At 48.5% G+C, this 24890-nt stretch overlaps 1 protein-coding gene across 2 annotated transcripts in view; it reads left to right on the top strand.

The window, feature by feature from the left end:
• The window catches only part of sema3ab (sema domain, immunoglobulin domain (Ig), short basic domain, secreted, (semaphorin) 3Ab), a 597101-nt gene that overhangs the window by 352345 nt on the left and 219866 nt on the right, over positions 1 to 24890 (top strand). For both annotated transcript variants that reach the window (XM_072470939.1, XM_072470937.1), the window contains exon 3: positions 13141 to 13301. In XM_072470939.1, coding sequence (XP_072327040.1) covers positions 13141 to 13301 — 161 coding nt within the window. The remainder of the gene's footprint in view (positions 1 to 13140; positions 13302 to 24890) is intronic.

Below are 24890 nucleotides of genomic sequence, written 5' to 3'. Positions count from 1 at the left end.
TGCACATCCTCCCCGTGTCTGCGTGGGTTTCCTCCTGGTGCTCCGGTTTCCTCCCACAGTCCAAAGATGTGCAGGTTGGGTGGATTGGCCGTGATAAATTGCCCTTAGAGTCCAAAAAAGGTTAGGTGGAGTTACTGGGTTACGGGGATAGGGTGGAGGGGTGGGCTTAAGTAGGGCGCTCTTTCCAAGGGCCGGTGCAGACTCGATGGGCCGAATGGCCCCCTTCCGCACTCTATGATTCTATGAATGCACGAGTACAGAGCAAAACATAAAAACAGTGAGTGCTGGAAAAATGGCTCATTGCTTTTACTTCACATGTGCCAGGAACATCTGCAGTATTTAGCTTATATTCACAATCTGCATTAATTTACAAGCAGCATGTTATTTCATTGTCTGCTTGCATTCAGCCCCAGTTGTGTAGCATCGATGTTCAGGTGTTTTTCAAAGGTGTTGATTGTGCACCTGGTCCAGAACTGATTAGCAATCACAGAGCGAAGCCTCATTGAGGTGTCGGGGTCTCGCCTGCAGCTAGTGAGCCACTGAGAGACCACCACTGCCTCTTTATGGGAAGCCGGCTGAATCACACAGAATCGAGCAGTGACGAGAGCAGCGAATAGAGCAGCGGCGAGAGCAGCGACGAGAGCAGCGGCGAGAGCAGCGACGAGAGCAACGGCGAGAGCAACGACGAGAGCGGCGGCAAGAGCAGCGACGAGAGCGGCGGCAAGAGCGGCGACGAGAGCGGCGACGAGAGCGGCGACGAGAGCTGCGGCGAGAGCGGCGACGAGAGCTGTGGCGAGAGCGGCGACGAGAGCGGCGACGAGAGCGGCGACGAGAGCTGCGACGAGAGCGGTGGCGAGAGCGGTGAGAGCGACGACGAGAGCGGCGACGAGAGCGGCGACAAGAGCGGTGAGAGCGACGACGAGAGCGACGGCGAGAGCGGCGACGAGAACGGCGACGAGAGCGGCGACGAGAGCGGCGACTGTCTTCGTCTGGACTTAAGGCTTTGGCGCAGGCCTCGCTTACCGAAAACTGCTGGCCAATTGGAGGCTGGCAACTCTTGTGCTCAGCAGCACCATTAAGGGACAGTGGCTACTGCCAGAAGGAAGGGTATCAGAGTCCCTGGATGGCAGTGACCCAGGCCACAGGTACGCGATCTGGAGAGCAGTGCTCCTCGTGGCTGGGGAGAGGGGCACATCAACAGTGAGAGCACCGGAGGGACTCGCAGAGGGCTACACCTTCCTAATGGCATGTCCCTCATTCAGACAATGAGTGATTTTGATCAAGGGACCCTCCCCCGTCCACACCCCCACTCCCCCTTCCCCTTCTCCCCCCACCTCCACTCCTCCTGCACCTGCGCTCCCCATCACCCCTCCCCCCACTACGCTAGGAGGTGTGAAGTTGACCGCGTGTTGTTAGCTGCCGTGCATGGCCAATTGTGACAGGCCCACCTACAGCTGGTGCTGAGATCAGGTGCTTAAGTGGTAATTAATTGGCGACTTCTAGGCCTCAATTGGCAGTTGGGTGGGAAAGTCGACCATGGGTCTTCCCATCCAGAACCTAAGACCGAAGGAGACGGGAAGGTGGCAGGGTTACGGTTCCCATCCAGAACCTTATACCGGAGGAGACGGGAAGGTGGCAGGGTTCCGGTTCCCATCCAGAACCTTATACCGGAGGAGACGGGAAGGTGGCAGGGTTACGGTTCCCATCCAGAACCTTATACCGGAGGAGACGGGAAGGTGGCAGGGTTCCGATATGCCCTCCCATCTTGCAGCTCACTTGGGAAAGCAGCAGCTTCCACCTGCACTTTCCCGGGGCTGGATTATCATGGAGACGGGATGGTCTGTGGCGGGGTGAAAGGGGAAGTTTTGGGTGAGGGAACCTTTTCAAAAGTAAGTTCAAAAGGTCCTCCTTGTGCCCGCTATGCCAAGGTAGAATACTCTCTCAGGATGGCACGAAGAGACGCTCCGTCACTAAGGGACGCTCCCTCAGTCAGGGATGCTCCCTCAGTCAAGGGCACTCTCTCAGTCAGCGACGCTCCCTCACTAATGGACTCTCCCTCACTCAGGGACGCTCCCTCTCAGGGACGCTCCCTGACTAAGGGACGCTCCCTGACTAAGGGACGCTCCCTCACTCAGGGACGCTCCCTCACTAATGGACTCTCCCTCACTCAGGGACGCTCCCTCTCAGGGACGCTCCCTGACTAAGGGACGCTCCCTCACTAAGGGACGCTCCCTCACTCAGGGACGCTCCCTGACTAAGGGATGCTCCCTCACTAAGGGACGCTCTCTCACTCAGGGACGCTCCCTGACTAAGGGACGCTCCCTCAGTCAGGGACGCTCCCTCAGTCAGGGGCACTCTCTCAGTTAGCGACGCTCCCTCACTCAGGGACGCTCCCTCACTAAGGGACGCTCCCTCACTAAGGGACGCTCCCTCACTCAGGGACGCTCCCTCAGTCAGGGGCACTCTCTCAGTTAGCGATGCTCCCTCACTCAGGGACGCTCCGTCACTCAGGGACGCTCCCTCACTCAGGGACGCTCCCTCACTCAGGGACGCTCCCTCTCAGGATCACTCCCTGACTAAGGGACGCTCCCTGACTAAGGGATGCTCCCTCACTCAGGGACGCTCCCTCACTAAGGGACGCTCCCTCACTCAGGGACACTCCCTCACTCAGGGACACTCCCTCACTGCAGTGCTGATTATACGCTAATGTTCAGGAGTTGAACTTTAACATTAAACGTTCAGAATTAAAGACCACCAACTGAACCAGATCGCTAATAACTATAACCTCAGAGATGATGCTGATTTTCTTGGTCATTAACAACGGGCAGGAAGCATTGCATGAAGGGTGCGATTTCTCAGAAAGATATTTCATCAGCAAGTCTTTGATGACAGAAAAAAGCTCGCACATTTTTCTATTAAAAGAGTGATTTCATCCCGTGCATTCTTCCCCATGTTCTTTCCACGTTGCTTTGAGATAAGAAAGTTATTGACGAAGCCGGGATGAAGATCTTCTCTCCTGCTTCTTGAGCGGACAAGATGCCAGGGACTGAGACTCTGCAATAGAGAAGAAATAAGTGGCTGTGATAGAAAGCAAAATAAAGCAAGTACGGAATCAAGAAACATGAATTTGTCATCCATCCTCCTCCTAATAGCAAAAATAATGCTCAGCATTATGTTCATTCATTCATTGGAACCATTGGGAACCTTTTCTAAAGATCTGGTGGGGGCGGGGGGGGGGGGGGGGGGGGCAGTGAGGTGGGGGATAGGGGGAGGTGAGTGAGGGGTGGTGTTTGGCTGGTGGGTGATGTCCAAATAGGCCCTGGGACTGAATGAGGAGGACTTTCTTCACTCCGAGGATGAAGGATCTTTGGAATTCTCTCCTCAGAGGGCTGTGGGAGCTCCGTCATTGAGTTTGTTTAAAGCAGAAATGGGAAGATTTCTTGGGTGTAATTTTCTGTTCTGGAGACTAACTGGCAGGTTCTGGGTCCCCGTCCACCTGCCTCGCAGTCACACCCTATTGCCCCGACCAATCACCAAGTCAGAAATCTCTGAGCTAAGCAGTGTCACGATATGCAAACATGCAATCAATGAACACTCAGAATAGGACACAACCAATGGGCAGTCAGGACACTCAGAGGTGGCATCACCACAAGGCGGCATGGCATAAACACTGTAAAAGGGATGAGACACTCACACCCTGCCTCTTTCCACAGGCAGACATCTAGAGAGTTAGACAGGGTTGATCAGCAGCGTCACACCCCAGCACGTGGCTTCGAGCAAACTGCTACAGTTAGACTGAGTTACTACAGTTAGATTAGCAGAGAGTCAAACTCATTTGAGAACTGTGTTAATAGTTCAATAAACACATTGAACTCATTTCAGAGACTGGAGCATCCTTTAGTTAAGACTGCACCAAGTAGCAGCCTGTGTTATCCGAAGCAGCAGAACACAACAAGCAGTGTGACCACATCCAGAAACAAATGTCCAGGTAATTCTCTCCTTCCCTGATGTGTCGCAACTTTGCCTCCAGATCATAAATCCTGAGTGGACAGTAGAACCCTCAAGAGTATTGACAGTCAGAGAGATCTTGGTGTACAGGTTCACAGGTCACTGAAAGGGGCAACACAGGTGGAGAAGGTAGTCAAGAAGGCATACAGCATGCTTGCCTTCATCGGCTGGGGCATTGAGTATAAGAATTGGCAAGTCATGTCGCAGCTGTATAGAACCTTAGTTAGGCCACACTTGGAGTATAGTGTTCAATCCTGGTCGCCACACTACCAGAAGGGTGTGGAGGCTTTAGAGAGGGTGCAGAAGAGATTTACCAGGATGTTGCCTGGTATGGAGGGCATTAGCTATAAGGAGAGGTTGGATAAACTTGGTTGAGGGGCGACCTGATAGAGGTCTACAAAATTATGAGGGGCATAGACAGAGTGGATAGTCAGAGACTTTTTTCAAGAGTAGTGGAGTCAATTACTAGGGGGCATAGGTTTAAGGTGCGAGGGGCAAGGTTTAGAGGAGATGTACGAGGTAAGTTTTTTTACGCAGAGGGTAGTGGGTGCCTGGAACTCGCTGCCAGAGGAGGTGGTGGAAGCAAGGACGATAGTGACGTTTAAGGGGCATCTTGACAAATACATGAATAGGATGGGAATAGAGGGATATGGACCCAGGAAGTGTAGAAGATTGTAGTTTAGTCGGGCAGCATGGTCGACACGGGCTTGGAGGGCCGAAGGGCCTGTTCCTGTGCTGTACTTTTCTTTGTTCTTGTTCTTTGTTCTTTGAGGCTGACTTGTGCTGAAAACACTTCCTGCAGAGAGGTTTGCCCTGGATTACACCAGGGTCGAGGAGTTTCCATGATCTGCAATTGCAACTCCTCACCCGAAGCTGATAGTTCAGTTATTGCAGTGGTTCAAGAAGATAGTTCACTGCCACCTTCTCCATGCCAATTAGGGATTGGCAATAAATGTCCTAATCAGCGACACCCACATCCTATGAATGAATAAAAAAAGCATTTCCGACCACATCATCTACGACCACACTGAGGAATGTGGTTATCCAAAATTCAGAAAAGGTTTGCAGAAAATAGATTTTTTTAGGGCAATGATGTTTTTATTTTCAATGCACAACATAAAAATGTGTTGAGAATTTAATTTGTCTCATCATGAATGAGACACAAAAAGTGGATATGAAAGTAATGAATATTAACAATGAGTAAATGGCTGGGAATCCCTGTCTGCTTAGCCACACAACCTGTCCATTGTTTACCATCAGCAGTGGGTGTAATTCTGCCCTGAGCAACTCGTCGTTACTTTCAGAATTGAATCTGCTACTCATCAACAATCTAAAACTGCACCGCACAGTTGTTTTACTGCCTGCAGGAATCTGTTCCCATCCTCTGAAAATGAAAATCCCAGTTTAAAACTGACCTACAGGTACGTTCGATAAGAACCTTCAAGATGGGATTTGATTACCCTCACACTGCCGTCATTGTTTTGTATTCTAACAGAGATCAGAATGATGCATATTTAGTGCTTTGTGCAAGTGTTCAGAATAAACGTGTAGATTTTCTTTGACCTTGAAAGACAATCTCATTGGGGAAATCCAAATACAGCTGACATTCTGAGCATCTACTCTGGCAACCAAATCAATCAGAAAAGCTCCAAGTCAAGATAAACACGATCCTGAAATTCAAACATCGCTTAATCTTAGAGTCTCAATACAAACTATAAACGTCTCTACAACCCCTTGAGGAAATACCGTCATATTAACACTGAGTGAAAAGTGAGGATTATTTGTGAAAAATGGCAAGACCACCCATAATAAATAACCCCAAATACTCGTCACAGAATCACAGGTTAAGAGATTTGTTACAGCAGAGAAAGAGGCCATTCGGCCCACATGTCTGCACCAGCTCACCGAGGGAGCAGCTCACTTGGTGCTATTCCTCTGCTTTCCCCCCGCCCAACTCTGGACGTTCTTGCTTTTAAGATTACAGCCTAATTCTTTCGATGCTTCAATTGAACCTGCCTCCACCACACTCTCAGGCAGTGCAATGCATTCCAAACCGTAATCACTGTGTGACAGAGTTCTTTCTCATATTGCTTTGTTTCGTTTGCCAATGACTTTAAATTTATGCCCTTTGGTTCTCGATTCACGAGAGGGGACAGTTTGCAGAATCCATAGAATCTCTACAGTGCAGAAGGAGGACATTTGGCCCATCGAGTCTGCATCAACCCTCTGAAAGAGCACCACACCAAGGCCCAATCCCCCTCCCTATCCCCGTAGCCCCACATACCCACATCTTTGGACCTTGAGAAGAAACTGGAGCACGCGGAGAAAACCCACACGGACACGGGGAGAAGGTGTAGAGTCTACACAGTCACCCAAGACTCCAATCAAAGCTAAATCCCTGGCAATGTGAGACAGCAACTCCTGCCACCGCCCCACTAGTAATGCTAACCACAGCACCACCGTGCTGCTTGAGACCCCTCATGATTTTTAACGTCTCTATCAGTCTCCTCTCAAATTTCTTTTCTCCAAGGAAAAGGGTCCCATTCTCTTCAATCTCTGCAAAAGTGAACTTGTCCAGCCTTGATGAATGCTGATTCCACGGACAACGAGTGTGAGGTCAAGATCACGGCCAGAGAGCAGACTGGAGGAAGAGTTACAATTGGGTTCCCCAAGGAATTAGATATAATATTAGGTGTTAGGATCACTGTTTTTGCGGATCTATATTAATGACCTCACTTTGGCGTACGGTACACAATTAAACAATTTGCAGATGCCATAATTTTTGGAGTATTGTGAACTATGAAGTGGATCGTGGATTAACTTCAATAGAATCTAGGCTCGCAAATTGGATAGACACAGGGCGGATGGAATTTAATGCAGAGAAAATGGTGCATTTTGTTTGGAAGTATGAGGAGAGGCAATATAAAATAAAAGCAACACATCTAAAATAGGTGCATGACTGGGGTGAAATGTGCACAAATTGTTGACGGTAGCAGGGCAGGTTAAGAAAGTTGTTAGAAAAGAGAACTGGATTCTGGTCTTATAAAGAGGGGCATAAAATGCAAGGAGGTTATAAAGAGCGTTTATAAAACACATGGGATGGATTCTCCGACCTCCCGCCGGGCCGGAGAATCGCTGGGGGGCGGCGTGAATCCCGCCCCGCCGCTCCGACGCCGGCTGCTGAATTCTCCGGTGCCGGTTATCGGGCGGGGGCGGGAATCGCACCGGTCGGGAGCCTTTGGCAGTGGCCCCCCGGCGATTCTCCTTGCCCCGATGGGCTGAGTGGCCGCCCGTTTTGGACCGGTCCTGCCGGCGTGGATTAGACAAGGTCCATACGGGCGGGACCTGGCTTTGAGGGCGGCTTGCGGAGTCCTCGGGGTGGCGTGGGGGATCCGGCCCCGGGGGGGGCCCGCACGATGGTCTGGCCAGGGATCGGGGCCCACTGATCTGCGGGCGGGCCTGTGCCGTGGGGGCACTCTTTCCCTCCGCCCCGGCCTCTGTGAGGCTCCGCGATGGCCGGCGCGGAGAAGAAACCCCCAACGAATGCGCAGGAATAACGTCAGCGGTTCTGCGCATGTGCCAGATCACACTGGCGCTACTGCACATGCGCCAACTCGTGCCAGCCGGCGGAGGCCCTTCGGCCCTGGTTGGCGCGGTGCTAACCACTCCAGCGCCGGCCTAGCCCCCGGAAGTGTGGAGGATTCCGTACCTTCCAGGCGGCCCAAAGCCGGAGTGGTTCATGCCACTCTTAAGCGCCGGTAAGGCCCCCCCCCCGCCCCCCCCCCCGCCCCCCCCCCCGCCCCCCCCCCCCCCCCCACGCCGATTGCGGGAGAATCCCGGCCCTGGTTTACCTTCAGTTGGAGTATTGTGTTTCATTCAGGGCTCCATACTTAAAAAAAATAATTTAGAGTACCCAATGATATTTTTCCAATTAAGGGGAAATTTAGTGCGGCCAATCCACCTACCCTGCACATCTTTGGGTTGTGGGGACGAAACCCACGCAGACACGGGGAGAATGTGCAAACACCACACAGACAGTGACCCAGAGCCGGGATTGAACCTGGGACCTCAGCGCCGTGAGGCAGCTGTGCTAACCCACTGCGCCACCGTGCTGCCCACTGGGCTCCATACTTTAATAATAATAACAATCTTTATTGTCACAAATAGGCTTACATTAACACTGCAATCAGTTACTGTGAAAAGCCCCTAGCCGCCATATTCCAGCGCCTGTTCGGGTACACAGAGGGAGAATTCAGAATGTCCAAATCACCTACCATCGCGTCTTTCAGGACTTGTGGGAGGAAACCGGAGCACCCGGAGGAAACCCACGCAGACGCGAGGAGAACGTGCAGACTCCGCACAGCCAGTGACCCAAGCCGGGAATCGAACCTGGGACCCTGGAGCTGCGAACCAACAGTGCTAACCACTGTGCTACTGTGCTGCTCGAGGACAGATATGAAGGCTTTAGAGAGGGTGCAAACATCAGGGGCGGGATTCTCCAATCCCAGGGCAGAGTTTCCATGTCATCGTAAACACCGTCACGTTTTACGACGGCGTGAACGGGCCACTCCCAGGACTAATTCTGGCCCCAACAGGGGGTCAGCATGGCGCTGGAGCGGTTCGCGCCACTCCAGCTGCCGATCCCGGCGCGAACTGGGTGCCGCGGGATCCGCGCATACGCGGTTGCGCCGCCGCCAATGGGGACATGCGCAGTGGCCTCCTTCAATGCGCCAGCCTCGACGCAACATGATGCAGGACTACAGGGGCCGGCGCATAGGAAAGGAGGCCCCCAGCCAGAGAGGCCGGCCCTCCGATTGGTGTGCCCAGATCGCGGGCCAGGCCACATCGGAGCCCCCGGGCCCCTGCCCACTGGCTGCCACCCGACCTTCCATGCCGTCGTCCCGCTGGCCCAGAGCAGGTTAGAACGGCGCCGGCAGGTCCTGGCTCTTTTCTTACGGCCGCTCAGCCCATGCAGGCCGGAGAATCGGCGGGCCGCGGATTCGGTGGACCGGCCGCGTAGAGCGGCCCGCGGCCGGCGCCGCGCCAACCACGCCAGCGCCAATGGAGAATCGCGTGCCGGCGTCAGGGAGGTGTGGCCCGTTCTCAGGGATCTCCGGCCCGGCCCAGGACTGGGAGAATCCCGCCCCATTTATGAGAATAGTTCTAAGGATAAGAGACTTATTAGTAGAGTTGTTCAAAATGGTGAGGTGTCTGGACATAATAAATCATACGGCAACATTGGCAGAAGGGTTGCACACTAGAGCACACTGATTTAAGGTGATTGAGTTTTTCCAGGGAGTAAGAGGAGAGCATTGGGAATGCACGGCATTTAAGTGTATTGGAGAGAGATTTAGTTGGAACTTTTTAAAAGGGGGTGGGTAAGCATCTGAGGCGAAAATATTTGCATGAGAATGAGTGGAGGAGTGGGATTGGTTGGATTGTTTGTGTAGAGAGCTGGCATGGGCTTGAGGGGCCAAGTGGCTGCTTCCTTTCTGTAAACCTTCAATGATTCTCCGGTTTCCTTTTGTGCTGTAAATTACTGCGAAAATTCAAATGAAACAGAAAACCGGAGCTGGTGTTGAAGGAGAGGATTCCGGCCATGCCAAAAATAAAATAAAATTTGAGCAGTAGCACTTGGCAAAGGAAAATTGAGAATTAGCAGTATAGCAATAGTTCTGCAGAGGTGCCTTAATCATGACTGCCACTACTTGTAATTCCTTTTCATTAACCAAAAATTTGGATTTATTGGCAACTCCTATAACTATTCGGTGACTATCGAGTGGAAAATTCAATCCATGAGTCGACTCTTTGTGTTGATCTGAATGAGCTGTAGATTAGAGTACAGCACTGACAATGACACCACTTTAAACCCTAAGGCTAACAGAACATACAACATGCACGACTGATTCTATAGAATTAATCTGTAGCTAATTGCATATTGCTGCAACAGCTACAGGGAGAAGAGCTTCTGTTGTCTGGTATTTTGACTCCGCTCCAATTTGAGGTCTTTCTTGGCCACAGTGCTGTTTGAGTTAAAGCCAAGCATGAAGCGATACTCCTCTGAGGCAACCCCCGACCCTGATTCTAATATTAGAAATTGGGCTGGCAAAAAGTGTTTGTACAAAGCAAGAAGGAAAAATACATCCAGGAAATGAAGAGTACTAATGAGAAAAACAATTTGGAGAAAATAAAAAAGAAACTATAGTAGATTTGAATGGGTATTAAAAGATATTGAAATAAAGATTGAGATCATTTTTTGATGATTTTTTGCTTTCAGAGAGTAAATAAGATGTGGATAGATGGGCCTTTTGACAAACCGGCGCTGCTCCAATAGGAGATCTTTTCTAACCCGGTTTCTATTCATCTCTTTCATATCTGTGTTTGTGTTCCATTGTGACCCACTATTTATTGATGTCAGCCCGGCGTACTGAACTCTGGTGTCCCTTTGGAACCTAAACTTGTGCCAATTTGTGAGGTCAGTAAATGGACTTAGTCCAATTTTTATCCACGTGCGAAGACATTTCACTCGGTGCTCACAAGAAGGTGTACGGTGTGTTAGCTTTTATTGGTAGAGGGATTGAGTTTCGGAGCCATGAGGTCATGTTGCAGCTGTACAAAACTCTGTTGCGGCCGCATTTGGAGTATTGCGTGCAATTCTGGTCGCCGCATTATAGGAAGGATGTGGAAGCATTGAAAAGGGTGCAGAGGAGATTTACCAGAATGTTGCCTGGGATGGAGGGAAGATCTTATGAGGAAAGGCTGAGGGACTTGAGGGTGTTTTCGTTAGAGAGAAGAAGGTTAAGAGGTGACTTAATTGAGGCATACAAGATGATCAGAGGATTGGATAGGGTGGACAGTGAGAGCCTTTTTCCTCGGATGGTGATGTCTAGCACGAGGGGACATAGCTTTAAATTGAGGGGTGGTAGATATAGGACAGATGTCAGAGGTAGGTTCTTTACTCAGAGAGTAGTAAGGGCGTGGAATGCCCTGCCTGCCACAGTAGTGGACTCGCCAACACTAAGGGCATTCAAATGGTCATTGGATAGACATATGGACGATAAGGGAATAGTGTAGATGGGCTTTAGAGTGGTTTCACAGGTCGGCGCAACATCGAGGGCCGAAGGGCCTGTACTGCGCTGTAATGTTCTATGTTCTATGTTCTATGTTCTACTCTCTACATCACAGCATTTAAAACCATGAAAGTTGGAGATTGGAAATTCTTTGGACAGATCCCAGAAAATAGGGAATCATACTACTGAACTAAGCACGGCAGCACTGTGGATAGCACAATTGCTTCACAGCTCAAGGGTCCCAGGTTCGATTCCGGCTTGGGTCACTGTCTGTGCGGAGTCTGCACATTCTCCCCGTGTCTGCGTGGGTTTCCTCCGGGTGCTCCGGTTTCCTCCCACAGACCAAAGATGTGCAGGTTAGGTGGATTGGCGAATGTAAATTGCCCTGAGTGTCCAAAATTGCCCTTAATGTTGGGTGGGGTTTACTGGGTTATGGGGATAGGGTGGAGGTGTTGACCTTGGGTAGGGTGCTCTTTCCAAGAGCTGATGTAGACTCGATGGGCCGAATGGCCTCCTTCTGCACTGTAAATTCTATGAAAAAACAGTGAGCTGAACATGGAGTCCCCGCAGAGCAGAAGAAGGCCATTTGGCCCATCAAGTCTGCACCGATCCTCCGAAGGAGCACTCTGCCCAGGTCCACACCCCAATCAACCCCGTCCTGTCCCCGTAACCTAACCTGCATATCAAGGGACAATTTATCATGGCCAATTCACCTAACCTGCACATCTTTGGACTGTGGGAGGAAACCGGAGCACCCGGAGGAAACCCACGCAGACACGGGGAGGATGTGCAGACTCCACACAGTCACCCAAGGCTGGAATTGAACCCAGGACCCTGGTGTTGTGAGGCAGCAGTGCTAACTACTGTGCCACCGCGCAACACATAAATTTGAATCTGACTGAAATAAAACACAACAAACAAAGAATACAGAGTAGGTTTGTCCGAGCTGGAAAGAGAAAAAGAGAGGTTAGTGCTACAGAACATCAGAACATCTAAGGTTTAACTGTCAGATTTAGAAACAGAATGATAAATGGAGGAACAGAGAATTATATTGCTACTCCACAGCTGTACTTTCAACCTGGTGTGGAAATGGTTTCTGAAAGCATTATGTGCTTTATGAGGCCATTCCTCCGTTACTCATGCTGAGATTTTAGTCCATGAATATAAAGCCATGTCAGAATATAAGCAGCATTGTGAGGATATCGAATATTGACTGCAGGGGTTGGATTAACTAGGCTGAGTTGCTCAATCTGAAGGATGACAGCTCAGGTGAGGCATCATAGGGCAGTAGGTTTCTGTACACTATCACTGGTTGGTAACTGCAAGGCCAGAAGGAGAAGAAAATCCTCTGGAACATTTGGAGGAGACTCAGTAAGGCAGCAATGGAAAATCTCTGCTACATAAACTTTCGACGCATATTGCTTTAGACAAGCAGATGCTACGAACTAAGCTAAATTCAGCTTCGTGTACTAGGCGGGTTTGGGTAAAGTATCAGTTTTATATCCAATTTAAATCCGTGCTGGCTTCAGTGAAGAGATAAATCTGCTGGAGTTTCTGAACTTTGGGCCCAGAGTGTCTTCAAACCTCACAATACATTGACTGTGAGGCAAAAACAATTAAAGATTCCCAAGTTTAGAACTGTTGAGAATTAGGCATTATTTCATAGGATGTAAGGTTTAATATCTTCATCTTCATCTAGAAGTAACTCTAGTTTCCGCTTCTTACAATATATAATTGATTAATATTTAGATAATAGAGAAATGGAGTAACTTGGACAAAAGCATTGGGTTTTATACCTTGATGCATGAAATAATTTCAGTCCTTACGGCTATAAATAAACACCCCAAATCTTTACCTTCAGGCAAAATAATTATAGACATTTGACAGCATTCCTCCATAAACACTATCTCCCTTCAAGTACTTGCATGTTCAAAGTTTCAAAATCTCAATGGCCTTTGCATACTTGTTCAAAACATGTTGTGTTATGGTGTTGTCAATCAGAACAGTTGAACTCACTTGATCTTTTCTTTCACTCAAGTTTTTTTTATCTCTCTTTTCACAGAAATGATGGAATTAAACAATGTTGTCACTTTTGGTGGCATTGCAAACAGCTCCAGTTACCAAGCGTTCTTGCTGGATGAGGAGAAAGGCAGACTCTTTGTTGGGGCCAAAGATCACATATTTTCTTTCAATCTGATCAACATAAACAAGGATGTTTTGAAGGTATGTGCTTGTGCATCATCGAAGAATATCACTGGCATACAGGGCTCCTGACTCTACCTCAGTGTCTGCCTTGCAGCAAGCAAAGTAAAATTCTTTCCAACAGCACAAAAGACTGGGCTCTTCACCAAAAGAAAATGAGATGGTAGAAAATCAGATGCTCGGGCATTCATTGCAAACTGGTACTTTTGTCCCCAATGTTCTCTCCTCAACTTTGTTCCTGAAGATACATTTGCTGGATGGAACCATCGAATTCCTACCGTGCAGAAGGAGAACATTCGGCCCATCGAGTCTGCACCGACCCTCTAAATCAGTACCCCACCCAGGCCCAATCCCCTGCCCTATCCCCATAACCCCAACTAACCTGCACATCCTTGGACACTAAGGGCAGCCCGGTAGCACAAGTGGGTAGCATTGTGGCTTCACAGCACCAGGGTCCCAGGTTCGATTCCCCGCTGGGTCACTGTCTGAGCGGAGTCTGCACGTTCTCCCCGTGTCTGCGTGGGTTTCCTCCGGGTGCTCCGGTTTCCTCCCACGGTCCAAAGACGTGCAGGTTAGGTGGATTGGCCATGATAAATTGCCCTTAATGACCAAAACGTTTGGAGGGGTTATTGGGTACGGGGATAGGGTGGAAGTGAGGGCTTGTGGGTCGGTGCAGACTCGATGGGCCGAAAGGCCTCCTTCTGCATTGTATGTTCTGTGTTATATGTATGTAAGAGGCAATTTAGCGAGGCCAATCCACCCAACATGCACATCTTTGGGTGTGCTTTAATATGTGTCAGACATCATCGTCTCTCTCTGAAAGCCGTGATCCATGCATGAACTCTGGTCACAGTGGGGTGATGTAGGATGTCTGGCATAGGGTACTCGACAAAGGGGCTTAGAACACTGTACATGGTGGATACCAGTCAGCATGGTGCATTTTTGAAATAATTATTAAAGGTTTAATACTTAATACAAAAGACATTATTGAAATCATAGAAATTATCCAATGATTCAACTCCTCATATGCCTGCTTCATCCTCAATCTTTACTCATCACACTCCTCTGCTCTATCCACAGAGCCTTGTATTGTCTTCATAGATTCCCTGATTGGACCGAGTACTGGAACTTGCATTAATATTCCCGTCTCTGTCTTTGTTCTTTTCATGAGAATCTTGCCTCCATGTCCCATTCTTACCACCTGGATGAGTGGAAGAAACCACTTTTCTCTATTTACACCCTTCACAGTTCAATCCTTAAAAACGTTATTTGTTTTTATTTATTCATCCACAGGGTGTGGGCAGGACTGACTAGGCCAGTGTTTATTACCCATTATAAATTGCCCTTGACAGTGTGGCCCTGAGCTGCCTTCTTACCCGCTGCAGTCCATATGGCCTTTGTACACCTACAGTGTTATCAGGGAGGAAGTGCCAGGATTTTGCCAGTGACAGTGAAGGGGCCGCGATATATTTCCAAGACAGGATGGTGGGTGGTTTGGATGGAGGGGAGCCTGAAGGTGGTGGGGTTCCCAGGTATCTGCTGCCCTTGTCCTTTTAGTTGGTAGAGGTTGTGGCTTTGTAAGGAGCCTTGGTAAGTTATTGCAGTGCATCTGGAATACCCTGTTGCCACTGTACATTGGTGGTGGAGGGATGAATGTTGAAGGTGATGGATGAGGTGCCAATCAAGCGGGGCTGCTTTGTCCTGAGTGGTGTTGAGCTTCTTGAGTGTTGTTGGAGCTGTGCTCATCCAGGCAAGTGGAGAGTATTCCATCACACTCCTGACTTGTGCCTTGTAGGTGGTGGACAGGCTTTGGGGAGATCAGGAGGTGTGTTACTCTCTGCAGGATTCCCAGCCTCTGACCTTTTCTTGTAGCCACAGTATTAGATGGCTAGTTCAGTTCAGGATATTGAAAGGGGAGGTTCAGTGATGACAATGCCATTGATTGTAACGGGGAGATGGTCAGATTCTCTCTTGTTGGAGATGGTAATGTCCTGGAACTTGAGTGGCCCTAATGTTACTTGTGACTTATCAGTCCACGGCTGACTATCGTCTAGGTTTTGATCCATATGCACACTGACTGCTACAGTACTGGAGGAATCATGAATGGTGCTGAACATTGTGAAATCATCAGTGTACACCCTCACTTCTGACCTTATGATGGAGGGAAGGTTATTGATGAAGCAGCTGAAGATTCTAGGACACTACCCTGAGGAACTCCTGCAGTGATGTCCTGGAGCGGAAATGATTGACCTCCAACGATCACAACCGTCTTCCTCTGTGCCAGGTATGACTCCAACCAGCGGAGAATTTTCCCCGATTCCCATTGACTCCAGTTTAGCTCGGGCTCCTTGATATCATACTTAATCAAACACTGGCCTGATGTCAAGGGCAGTCACTCTCTCCTCATATCTGGAATTTTGCCCTTTTGTCCATGTTTGAACCAAGGCTGTACTGAGGCAGGTGCTCTGTGGCCCTGGCAGAACGGAAACCGAGAGTCAGTGACTGGATTATTGCTGTGTGAATGCTGCTTGACAGCACTGCCAACAACCCCTTTCATCACTTTACTGAAGATTGAGTGTTGACTGATAGGCGGTAATTGGCCAGCTTGGATTTATTCTGCTTTTTGTTTGTAGGATATAACCTGGACATTTTTCTACATTGCTGGGCAGATGCCAGAGTTGCAGCTGCACCTGGAACAGCTTGTCTCAGGCAAGTTCTGGAGCACGTCTTCAGTACTATTGCTAGAATATTAGAAGAAGCATTTGGAAGCCGTTAGAGAAGGTTTACGAGACTGATATCTGGATTGGACGGGTTGTCTTCTGAGGAAAGGCTGGACAGAATAGACTTGTGTTGTTGTTTAGAACAGTGAGAGGCGACTTGATTGAAACTATAAAGATCCTGAGGGGCATTGACAGGGTGAATGTGGAGAGGACGTTTCCTCTTGTGGGAGAATCTAGAACTCGGGGTCACTGTTTAAAAATAACGGGTCGCCATTTCAGGTGAAATTTCTTCTTCCAGAGGGTCGTGAGTCTCCCGAAATCGGTAAAACTGGCGCGAATACTCACCACAAGGCAGAGGTAGGGTTGAAACAGAAGAAGACGGCAGTTTTGAATGGCAGCCATCTTGCGTGTGAGCAGTCTGACCAGTCCGCAAATGCGCACTTCCCTAAAAGACGCAAACCGGCAAACAGGTGTTTTGTGCATGCGCGAGGAGCCATGCAGGCGCAGTTGCGAAAAGAGCGCACAGTAAAGGAACCTCAGCGTGCGCATGCGCAATTGAGTCCGACGCATGACGTCACGAGCATCATGACGTCAGAGGCCCTGGACCATGCCCACTTAAAGGGGAAATGTCCGAAAATTAAAAAGAAGAGTTTTTCATAGAATTTACAGTGCAGAAGGAGGCCATTCGGCCCATCGAGTCTGCACCGGCTCTTGGAAAGAGCACCCTACCCAAGGTCCACACCGCCACCCTATCCCCATAACCCAGTAACCCCACCCAACACTGAGGGCAATTTTGGACACTAAGGGCAATTTATCATGGCCAATCCACCTAACCTGCACATCTTTGGACTGTGGGAGGAAACCGGAGCACCCGGAGGAAACCCACGCAGACACACGGAGAACGTGCAGACTCCGCACAGACAGTGACCCAAGCGGGAATCGAACCTGGGACCCTGGACTGTGAAGCAATTGTGCTATCCACAATGCTACCGTGCTGCCCCCTAAAAGCCACAAAAAACAATTCTTTCACCTCGAAAGACAGAACAATTCCTGAACTTCTACCAGACGTTGAAAAGAACCTCCGCAGCACCCTGGAACAAGCAGTTTGCACTACTCGAAGTGAAGAGCGCAATGACAAATCCAAAAACAAAGAAGCTGATTTGTTCATTGACCAACAAGAAAATGATGCCACACAGCGAGTACTGAACGACTCAGGAGTGTGCGACACCAAACACATGACTCTGATCAAGGCAGTGCTACAGATCCAGACGATGACTACCTGGATAACGCATACCGAATAGGCATCATCACGGGGCAGCACGATAGCATTGTGGATAGCACAATTGCTTCACAGCTCCAGGGTCCCAGATTCGATTCCGGCTTGGGTCACTGTCTGTGCGGAGTCTGCACATCATCCCCATGTGTGCATGGGTTTCCTCCGGGTGCTCCGGTTTCCTCCCACAGTCCAAAGATGTGCAGGTTAGGTGGATTGGCCATGCTAAAAAATTGCCCTTAGTGTCCAAAATTGCCCTTAGTGTTGGGTGGGGTTACTGGGTTATGGGGATAGGGTGGAAGTGTTGACCTTGGGTAGGGTGCTCTTTCCAAGAGCCGGTGCAGACTCGATGGGCTGAATGGCCTCCTTCTGCACTGTAAATTCTATGATGATCACGAAGTGCGAATACGCCACACCGGGTACATTGCAAGTCCCGTCAATCCTTGCCGTGGATTTTGAGGACGAATGAAATGCAGCAATGGATGTCAACCAATGGCCCATCCAGTTCAAACTGCACACAGGTGCCTCCGCCAACCTGATCTCGCAGTCGAACTTTACGAGAATCAAGAAAGCTCCCAAGCTCCTTCCAGCTGCCTGCAAACTCCAGGACTACACTGGCAATGCAATTAAGGCACTGGGGTCCTGCCACCTGACAGTGTCCAACCGACACATACAGACAAGCCTACGCTTCGAGACTGTTCAGCCAAACAGGGCGTCCCTGCTAGGTGCGCACGCCTGCAAGCAACTGACCCTCATCCGACGGGACTACACCATGACGCCGTCTCCTCCGGATCTTATGGCCAGCATCGACTCATCCTGACCCAGTCTCCAGATGTCTTCAGCGGGATGGACACACCTCCGTACGGGTACAGGATTCTACTGCGGCCTTCCGCCAAACCAGTGGTCCACGCACCACGAAGAGTCCCCGGCTCCACACACAGAGCGATGAAAGACTCCACAGCGAGACCACGGCATGACTCCACACAGAGAGCGATGAAAGACTCCACAGCGAGAGCGATACAAGCCTCCACAGAGAGCTCGTTGACAGACTCCACAATGGAAGCAACTCAAGACTCCATAGCAAAGTCCATGCATGAACAAGACCATGAAGGTCTATTAACCTTACCTGAGCAACCAGCAGCAGACTATGAAAGTCCACCCAGCTCATTTAACCACCAAGAAGATACTGAATGTCTACCCACTGTATGTGAGACAAGTGACGAAGAAATCACAATTCCCATACAAGATGCGCAAGATCACAGCAAGATCACAGATCTCAGCTTGTATGTACAGACGCAGTCAACAATCAAAGTGAAACTACTCGTGAGTCCAGTGAGACCACGTCAATTAAAACCTCATCTACTCGAGCCTATCACAAGAAAATGAAATCTTGAAGATTTTGACTCCAGACGAGGAGCATCAAGAAACCAAAGATGATTCAAGTGAACCAGAAATGACTCCAGAAGAGGAGCACCAAGGAATCAAAGAGGAATCACATCAACCACAAAGAAGTGATGTCACCAAGATCAGTGCAACATCCGGTCATTCCCACAATCCTCAAGAAGAAACGCTCAATGAAGCATCAGATACCACAAAGGACACTGACACAAGTAACTTTGAGAATGACTGAAATTATCCACATGGACAGTCATTGAGCGCGACAAGCACGACAAAAACAACAACTATTAAACAACAACTTGTACGACCTGGTACAACTCTGCACATGGAGGACAATGAAACAGCACAGCTCAAAACAATGGCAAGAGTACAAACATACCACGGCACGACACCGAATCTCACAAATTCACGTTTGCTCCACTAGAAACAAGCAAACCAGCTTTCAAGAAAGATGACAGACAGAATCGCTGCCACAAGCATAGAAAACAAAAGTCGAAATCAGACAACGAAGTGATTCGACCATTCGAACACCTCATGATGACTTCTTGGTTACTTGAACATAAGAACACTGACGACGTTCACAAAGAAATGACAACATCAACATCACCACTTCAACAACAGAAGAAGAAAGCAACTCAACCATACAAATTCATAAGATTGGACTCATAGATATTAATTGGTATTGTATAATCATCAATATCATCACAACTTGTACATGTCATCATTCATCTACCTGTTTTGTCCAATTTTCTTTAACAAAGTACAGAAAATATGTAACACCAAAAAGGGGGATGTAGTGATATGCATCACTGTATATACACAAGGGGTTAATGTAAATACACTACAACTAAGTAGCCACTAGAGGGAGCACCAGAGATGTCATGACATGCAGACACGCAAACAATGGGTCATTAGAACAGGACACAACCAATGGGTAATCAGGACACCCAGAGGTGGCATTACCACAAGGGGGCACTACACGACCCATATAAAAAGGACAAGGCACACAGGCTCTGCCTCTTCCACCGGCAGAAACAAAGAGAGCAGGACAAGGTTGATTATCAGCAACATCACACCCTAGCACATGGCCGAGGGCAAGCTTTTATAGTTAGCAGAGTAGACTGAGTTACTAGAGGCAGATTAGTAGAGTGTCAAACTCATTTAAGAGCATTGTTAATCGTTCAATAAATACGTTAAACTTATCTCCAAGTCTGGAGCATCTTTCAGCAGAGCCTACATCAAATGGCAGCTTATGTTACTAGCAATAACATAACACAACAAAGGCCAGTCTCAAGTTGCAAGATCTGTTTAAAATCTACCCCATTTAGCACAGTGGTAGTGCCACACAACACAATGGAGGGTATCTTTAATATCATCATCATTAGGACTGTGCAGTGGTCATTCCTACCGATAACATCATGTACATATACACCTGTGGCTGCCAGGTTGTTGGACATTAGGTCAATAGGTCTTTCCTTGTTGGTTCCTTCACCACTTGCCACAGAGCCAGTCTAGCAGTTATGTCCTTTTGGACTCAGCCAGTTAGGACAGTAGTGAGGTCACTGGGTCACGCTTGGTGATGGACATTGAAGTACCCCACCCAGACTACATTCTGCGCCCTTGCCACCCTCAGTGATTCCTCCAAGTGGTGTTCAGCATGAACTGAGGGAGGTGGGGTGGGGAGGGGGGGAAGGGGGGAGGGGGTACATGATAATCAACAGGAGGTTTCCTTGCCCATGTTTGACCAGATGTCTTGAGATTTCATGGGGACTGGAGTCGATGTTCTTGTCTGTATACACTGTGCCTCCGTCACCTCCAGTGTATTATAACAGTTTTAGTGCTGTAATGCATACAAAACTGGCTACAAAATTGATTTTTATAACTTTTTAAAGAGTGTTAAATGTGTTGAAATCCCACTATTCGCTAATAGCATTCAAACATTTAAGATGTCTTCTCAAAAATTTTAATGGCTATTTTAATAGAGAGATTCATCTGTTTAAAATCAAGTGAAAATAAACAGATTAAACTTAAAATTAATCATTTCCTGGGTGCAAAATGTGCTTAAGCATATGTTGACTTATTATAACTTCAAAGATGTGTCAAACACAATAGTGACTGACTCCTGTGAATTATTAGGTGTGGTACAATCCTGTGAAAGGGGTAACATTTCAGCAATTTCTGCTGTGCATCCTCAGTGTTTCACAGACCTTTCACAATCTTCCTCCAAATATCAATATTCCCACATTTAAATAGCTACATTTAATATGCAAAATGATAAGGAATCCGACAGATTCTGCCAACTATCCAATGATGTATTCATTAATGAGAGTAGGAATTGTTAATTTTATTCTACCCAAAGTCAATAATTCTAGAATAATTTTTTCTAATTTTACCTTTTAATGGAAAAGAAAAATGGTCACACTGCAGGACCTTTTGATAACCTCCATTATGTTGTTATTGCCTTTTATCCAGTGTCCAGTTTCACACTGACTTCGTATGATTCAATTTTTATCTGTCTGAATGTAACCAGTACATCTCAATCAGTTATTTCCATCCTACTCCCACATAGTTAGCTCCATAGTTTCCTAAGGCTTACTGAAATCCATATACACCACATCCACTGCCCGACCTTCATCAATGTGTCTCATCACATCCTCAAAGAATTCAACGAGACTTGTGAGGCATGACCTGCCCCTCACAAAGCCATGCTGACTATCTTTAATCAAACTATGTTTTTCTAAATAATCATAAATCCTATCTCTCAGAATCCTTTCCAATATTTTGCTCACCACAGACGTAAGACTGATGGGTCTGTAATTCCCAGGGATTTCCCGATTCCCTTTCTTGAATAGGGGAACAACATTCGCCTCCCTCCACTCATCCGGTACTACTCCAGTGGAGAGTGAGGACGCAAAGATCATCGCCAACGGCACAGCAATCTCCTCCCTCGCTTCCCGTAGAAACCTTGGATATATCCCGCCTGGCCCAGGGGACTTATTTATCCTGATGCTTTTCAAAATTTCCAGCACATCCTCCAACTTAATATCAACCTGTTTGAGCCTATTAACCTGGTTCACACTGTTCTCATGAGCAACAAGGTCTCTCTAGTGAATACTGAAGCAAAATATTCATTTAGGGCCTCCCCCATCTCCTCAGACTCTAGGCACAAGTTCCCTCCACTATCCCTGATCGGTTCTACTCTCACTCTGATCATCCTCTTATTTCTCACATACGTGTAGAACGCCTTGGGGTTTTCCCTAATCCTTCCAGCTAGGGCATTTTCATGCCCCCTTCTAGCTCTCCGAAGTCCATTTTGAGTTCCTTCCTGGCTACCTTGTCGAGCCGTGCCAGATCCTTGCTTCCTCAACCTTACGTAAGCTTCCTTCTTCCTCTTGACTAGAAGCTCCACTTCTCTTGTCATCCAAGGCTCCTTCACCTTACCATTCCTTCCTTGTCTCAGTGGGACAAAACTATCCAGCACTCGCAGCAACTGCTCCTTAAACAACCCCCACATTACTGTTGTGCATTTCCCCTGAGAACATCTGTTCCCAATTTATGCTCCCCAGCTCCTGTCTAATAGCAATATAATTTCCCCTCCACCAATTAAATACCTTCCCATACTGTCTGTTCCTATTCCTCCCCATGACTATTGTCACGTGAGAGTACCTTTTAGAAATGGGTGTTTAAGAAATGTACCTTTAAGAGATGGGTATTATCAGTGATGTCAGAGTGTGGATGGAGCTGGGCTGTCTGTCAGCTTTTTACTTTTGTTTTTGAGCAGGCTGCAGGGTGTGTTTTAGTTTCGTTTTCAGTGTTGGAACTGAAGCCAGACCAAGCAGGTGTACTGCTGTTCTCTCTGCCATCAAAAGACTATCTCCTGATCATTTGGTGAATTCAGAATTATAAATGTTCTCAGTAGTGAATGTTAACCTCATGTGCTTCTGTTGAAAGGTGTTTCTTCTGTCTTCTGGATGTTGTTTGGGAAGTTATTAAGTATTACTTAGTGTTCTTTGGGGATTGTATTTGAATTGTTGGTTGCTAAGATGTTCACTGTATGTTATAAAAAGGTTAACTTGAGTTCATTGAATAAACATTGTTTTGCTTTTTAAAAATACTTTTCCATTTCTGCTGTCCCACACCTGTAGAGTGGGCCGTGTGCTCCCCATACCACAATCTATTAAAAGCTGTGGGTCAGGTGAACTCCATGATACACTTTTGGGTTGTCTAAACCCTGGCCCATAACACTATGGCAAAGGTCAAGGAGTTGTGGTCACTGTCACTAACACATGATCAACGTGTACAAAGAAGCGTAGCAGTTAGCACTGCCGCCTATGGTGCTGAGCACCCGGGTTCGAATCCCGGCTCTGGGTCACTGTCCGTGTGGAGTTTGCACATTCTCCCCGTGTCTGCGGGAGTTACACCCCCACAACCCAACGCTGTGCAGGGTAGGCGTATTGGCCACGCTAAATTGCCCCTTAATTGGAAAAAATGAATTGGTACTCTAAATTTTTTTTTAAAGAACAAAGAACAATGCAGCACAGGAACAGGCCCTTCGGCCCTCCATGGTTGTACCGGTCATGATACCACCCGTGGCCAAACCCTCAGCACTTCCTTGTGCCGTATCCCTCCATACCCATCCCATCCATATATTTGTCAAGACGCCTTTTGAACACCGTTAATGTATCCGTTTCCACAACCTCCTCTGGCAGCGGGTTCCAGGCCCTCACCACCCTCTGTGTAAAAGACCTGCATCCTATATCTCCTCTAAACATTGCTCTACAGACCTTGGTTGGAATTCTCTGACCCCCCTGCCGGGTCACAGAATCGGCGAGGTACCGCGCGAATCGCGCCACGCCGCCCCGACGCCGGAACGCAATTCTCCGCAAAGAGGAGAATCGGTGCCATTGCCGCCGGCGTGGTCGGCACGGTGCCGGTCAGGGTATGCGGCGACTCTCCGGCACAGGCCGGCGCGCCGGTTTTCCAGGCCCGATGGGCTAAGCGGCCGTCATCAAAAAGCCGAGTCCCGCCGGCCCCGTTCGAACCTGCTGTGGGCCAGTGGGACCTCGCCATTAAAGGGTCCGGGTGCGGCCTGTTGGGGGGAAGGGGGGACCGACCCCAGGGGGGGCCTCCGTAGTGGCCTGGCCCGTGATCAGGGCCCACCAATCGGCGGGCCAGCCTCTCTGCCGCCCCGGCCTCCTTTCCTCCACGCTGGCTTCTGTAGCCCTGCGCCATTTGGCGCCGGGGCCGTCGTGGGGAAGAAGGCAACTGCGCATGCGCGGACCCCATGGTGCCGGGATCAGGTTGGGATCGACAACTATGGCGGCGGAGGCTGCTCTGGCGCCGTACTAGCCCCTGTGGGCTGCAGAATGAGGTCCTGGAATGGGCGCCGACGCTGGAATAAAGCACTCCCGTTTTTACTCCAGCGTCGGCACTTAGCCGCCCACTGGGAGAATCCTGCCCCTTAACCTATGCCCCTTGGTTACTGACCTCCACCCTGGGTGTGCCTGCCCATGTCTCTATCCATGTCCCTCGACCTCTATGAGGTCACCCCTCAACCTCCATCATTCTAATGAAAACAGTCCGAGTCTATACAGACTCTCTGCAAAGCTAACACCTCCCAGACCAGATCTACTGCTCCTCTCAATCATCATTCAGCTGTCTTCAGCCAGACTGCTTGCCTGATATTGAGTATTGGATGAATGAAAACTCCCCCAATTTAGCTTTGGGAAAATTGAAGCCGTTCTTCCCAATTCCTGCCAAAATCCATGCTTCCTACCCGCTGATTTCATTCCGCTCCTTGCTATCTTTCTCTGACTCTACCGGACTGTATGAAACCTTAACATTCTGATCATTTCTGAGCTGCTTTTCAAACTCAATTTCTTTTCATCACAACTTACTTCCCCTTTTTTCCATTAGGTCAAAGCGTGTGGATATCTCTCGCAAATGTGGCATTTATTGCCCAAAGATAATTGCTCTTTCCCTGTTGTCCACAAAATCTACTTTATTCAAAGTACACTCTCTTGTTTTCAATTCCACATTAACTGCATCACCCCCAAAGTGCAAAGGGCATCCACATAGGTGTTTTGTTCTGCTCTTGTCGTAGCATAAGCTGCTTCCTTGATGTGCACTCTGACAAAGGAAGGTTCAGACTTGGAGAAAGCTTTAACACATTTATTAAACTATTAACAATTCTCCTACTTGGATTCAATGCTACTGTTA

This window comes from Scyliorhinus torazame, chromosome 13, assembly GCF_047496885.1.
Source record: "Scyliorhinus torazame isolate Kashiwa2021f chromosome 13, sScyTor2.1, whole genome shotgun sequence".
Lineage (NCBI taxonomy): Eukaryota > Metazoa > Chordata > Chondrichthyes > Carcharhiniformes > Scyliorhinidae > Scyliorhinus > Scyliorhinus torazame.
The sequence above is the reverse complement of the archived record's forward strand: the minus strand, read 5'-3'. Positions and strand labels throughout refer to the sequence as shown.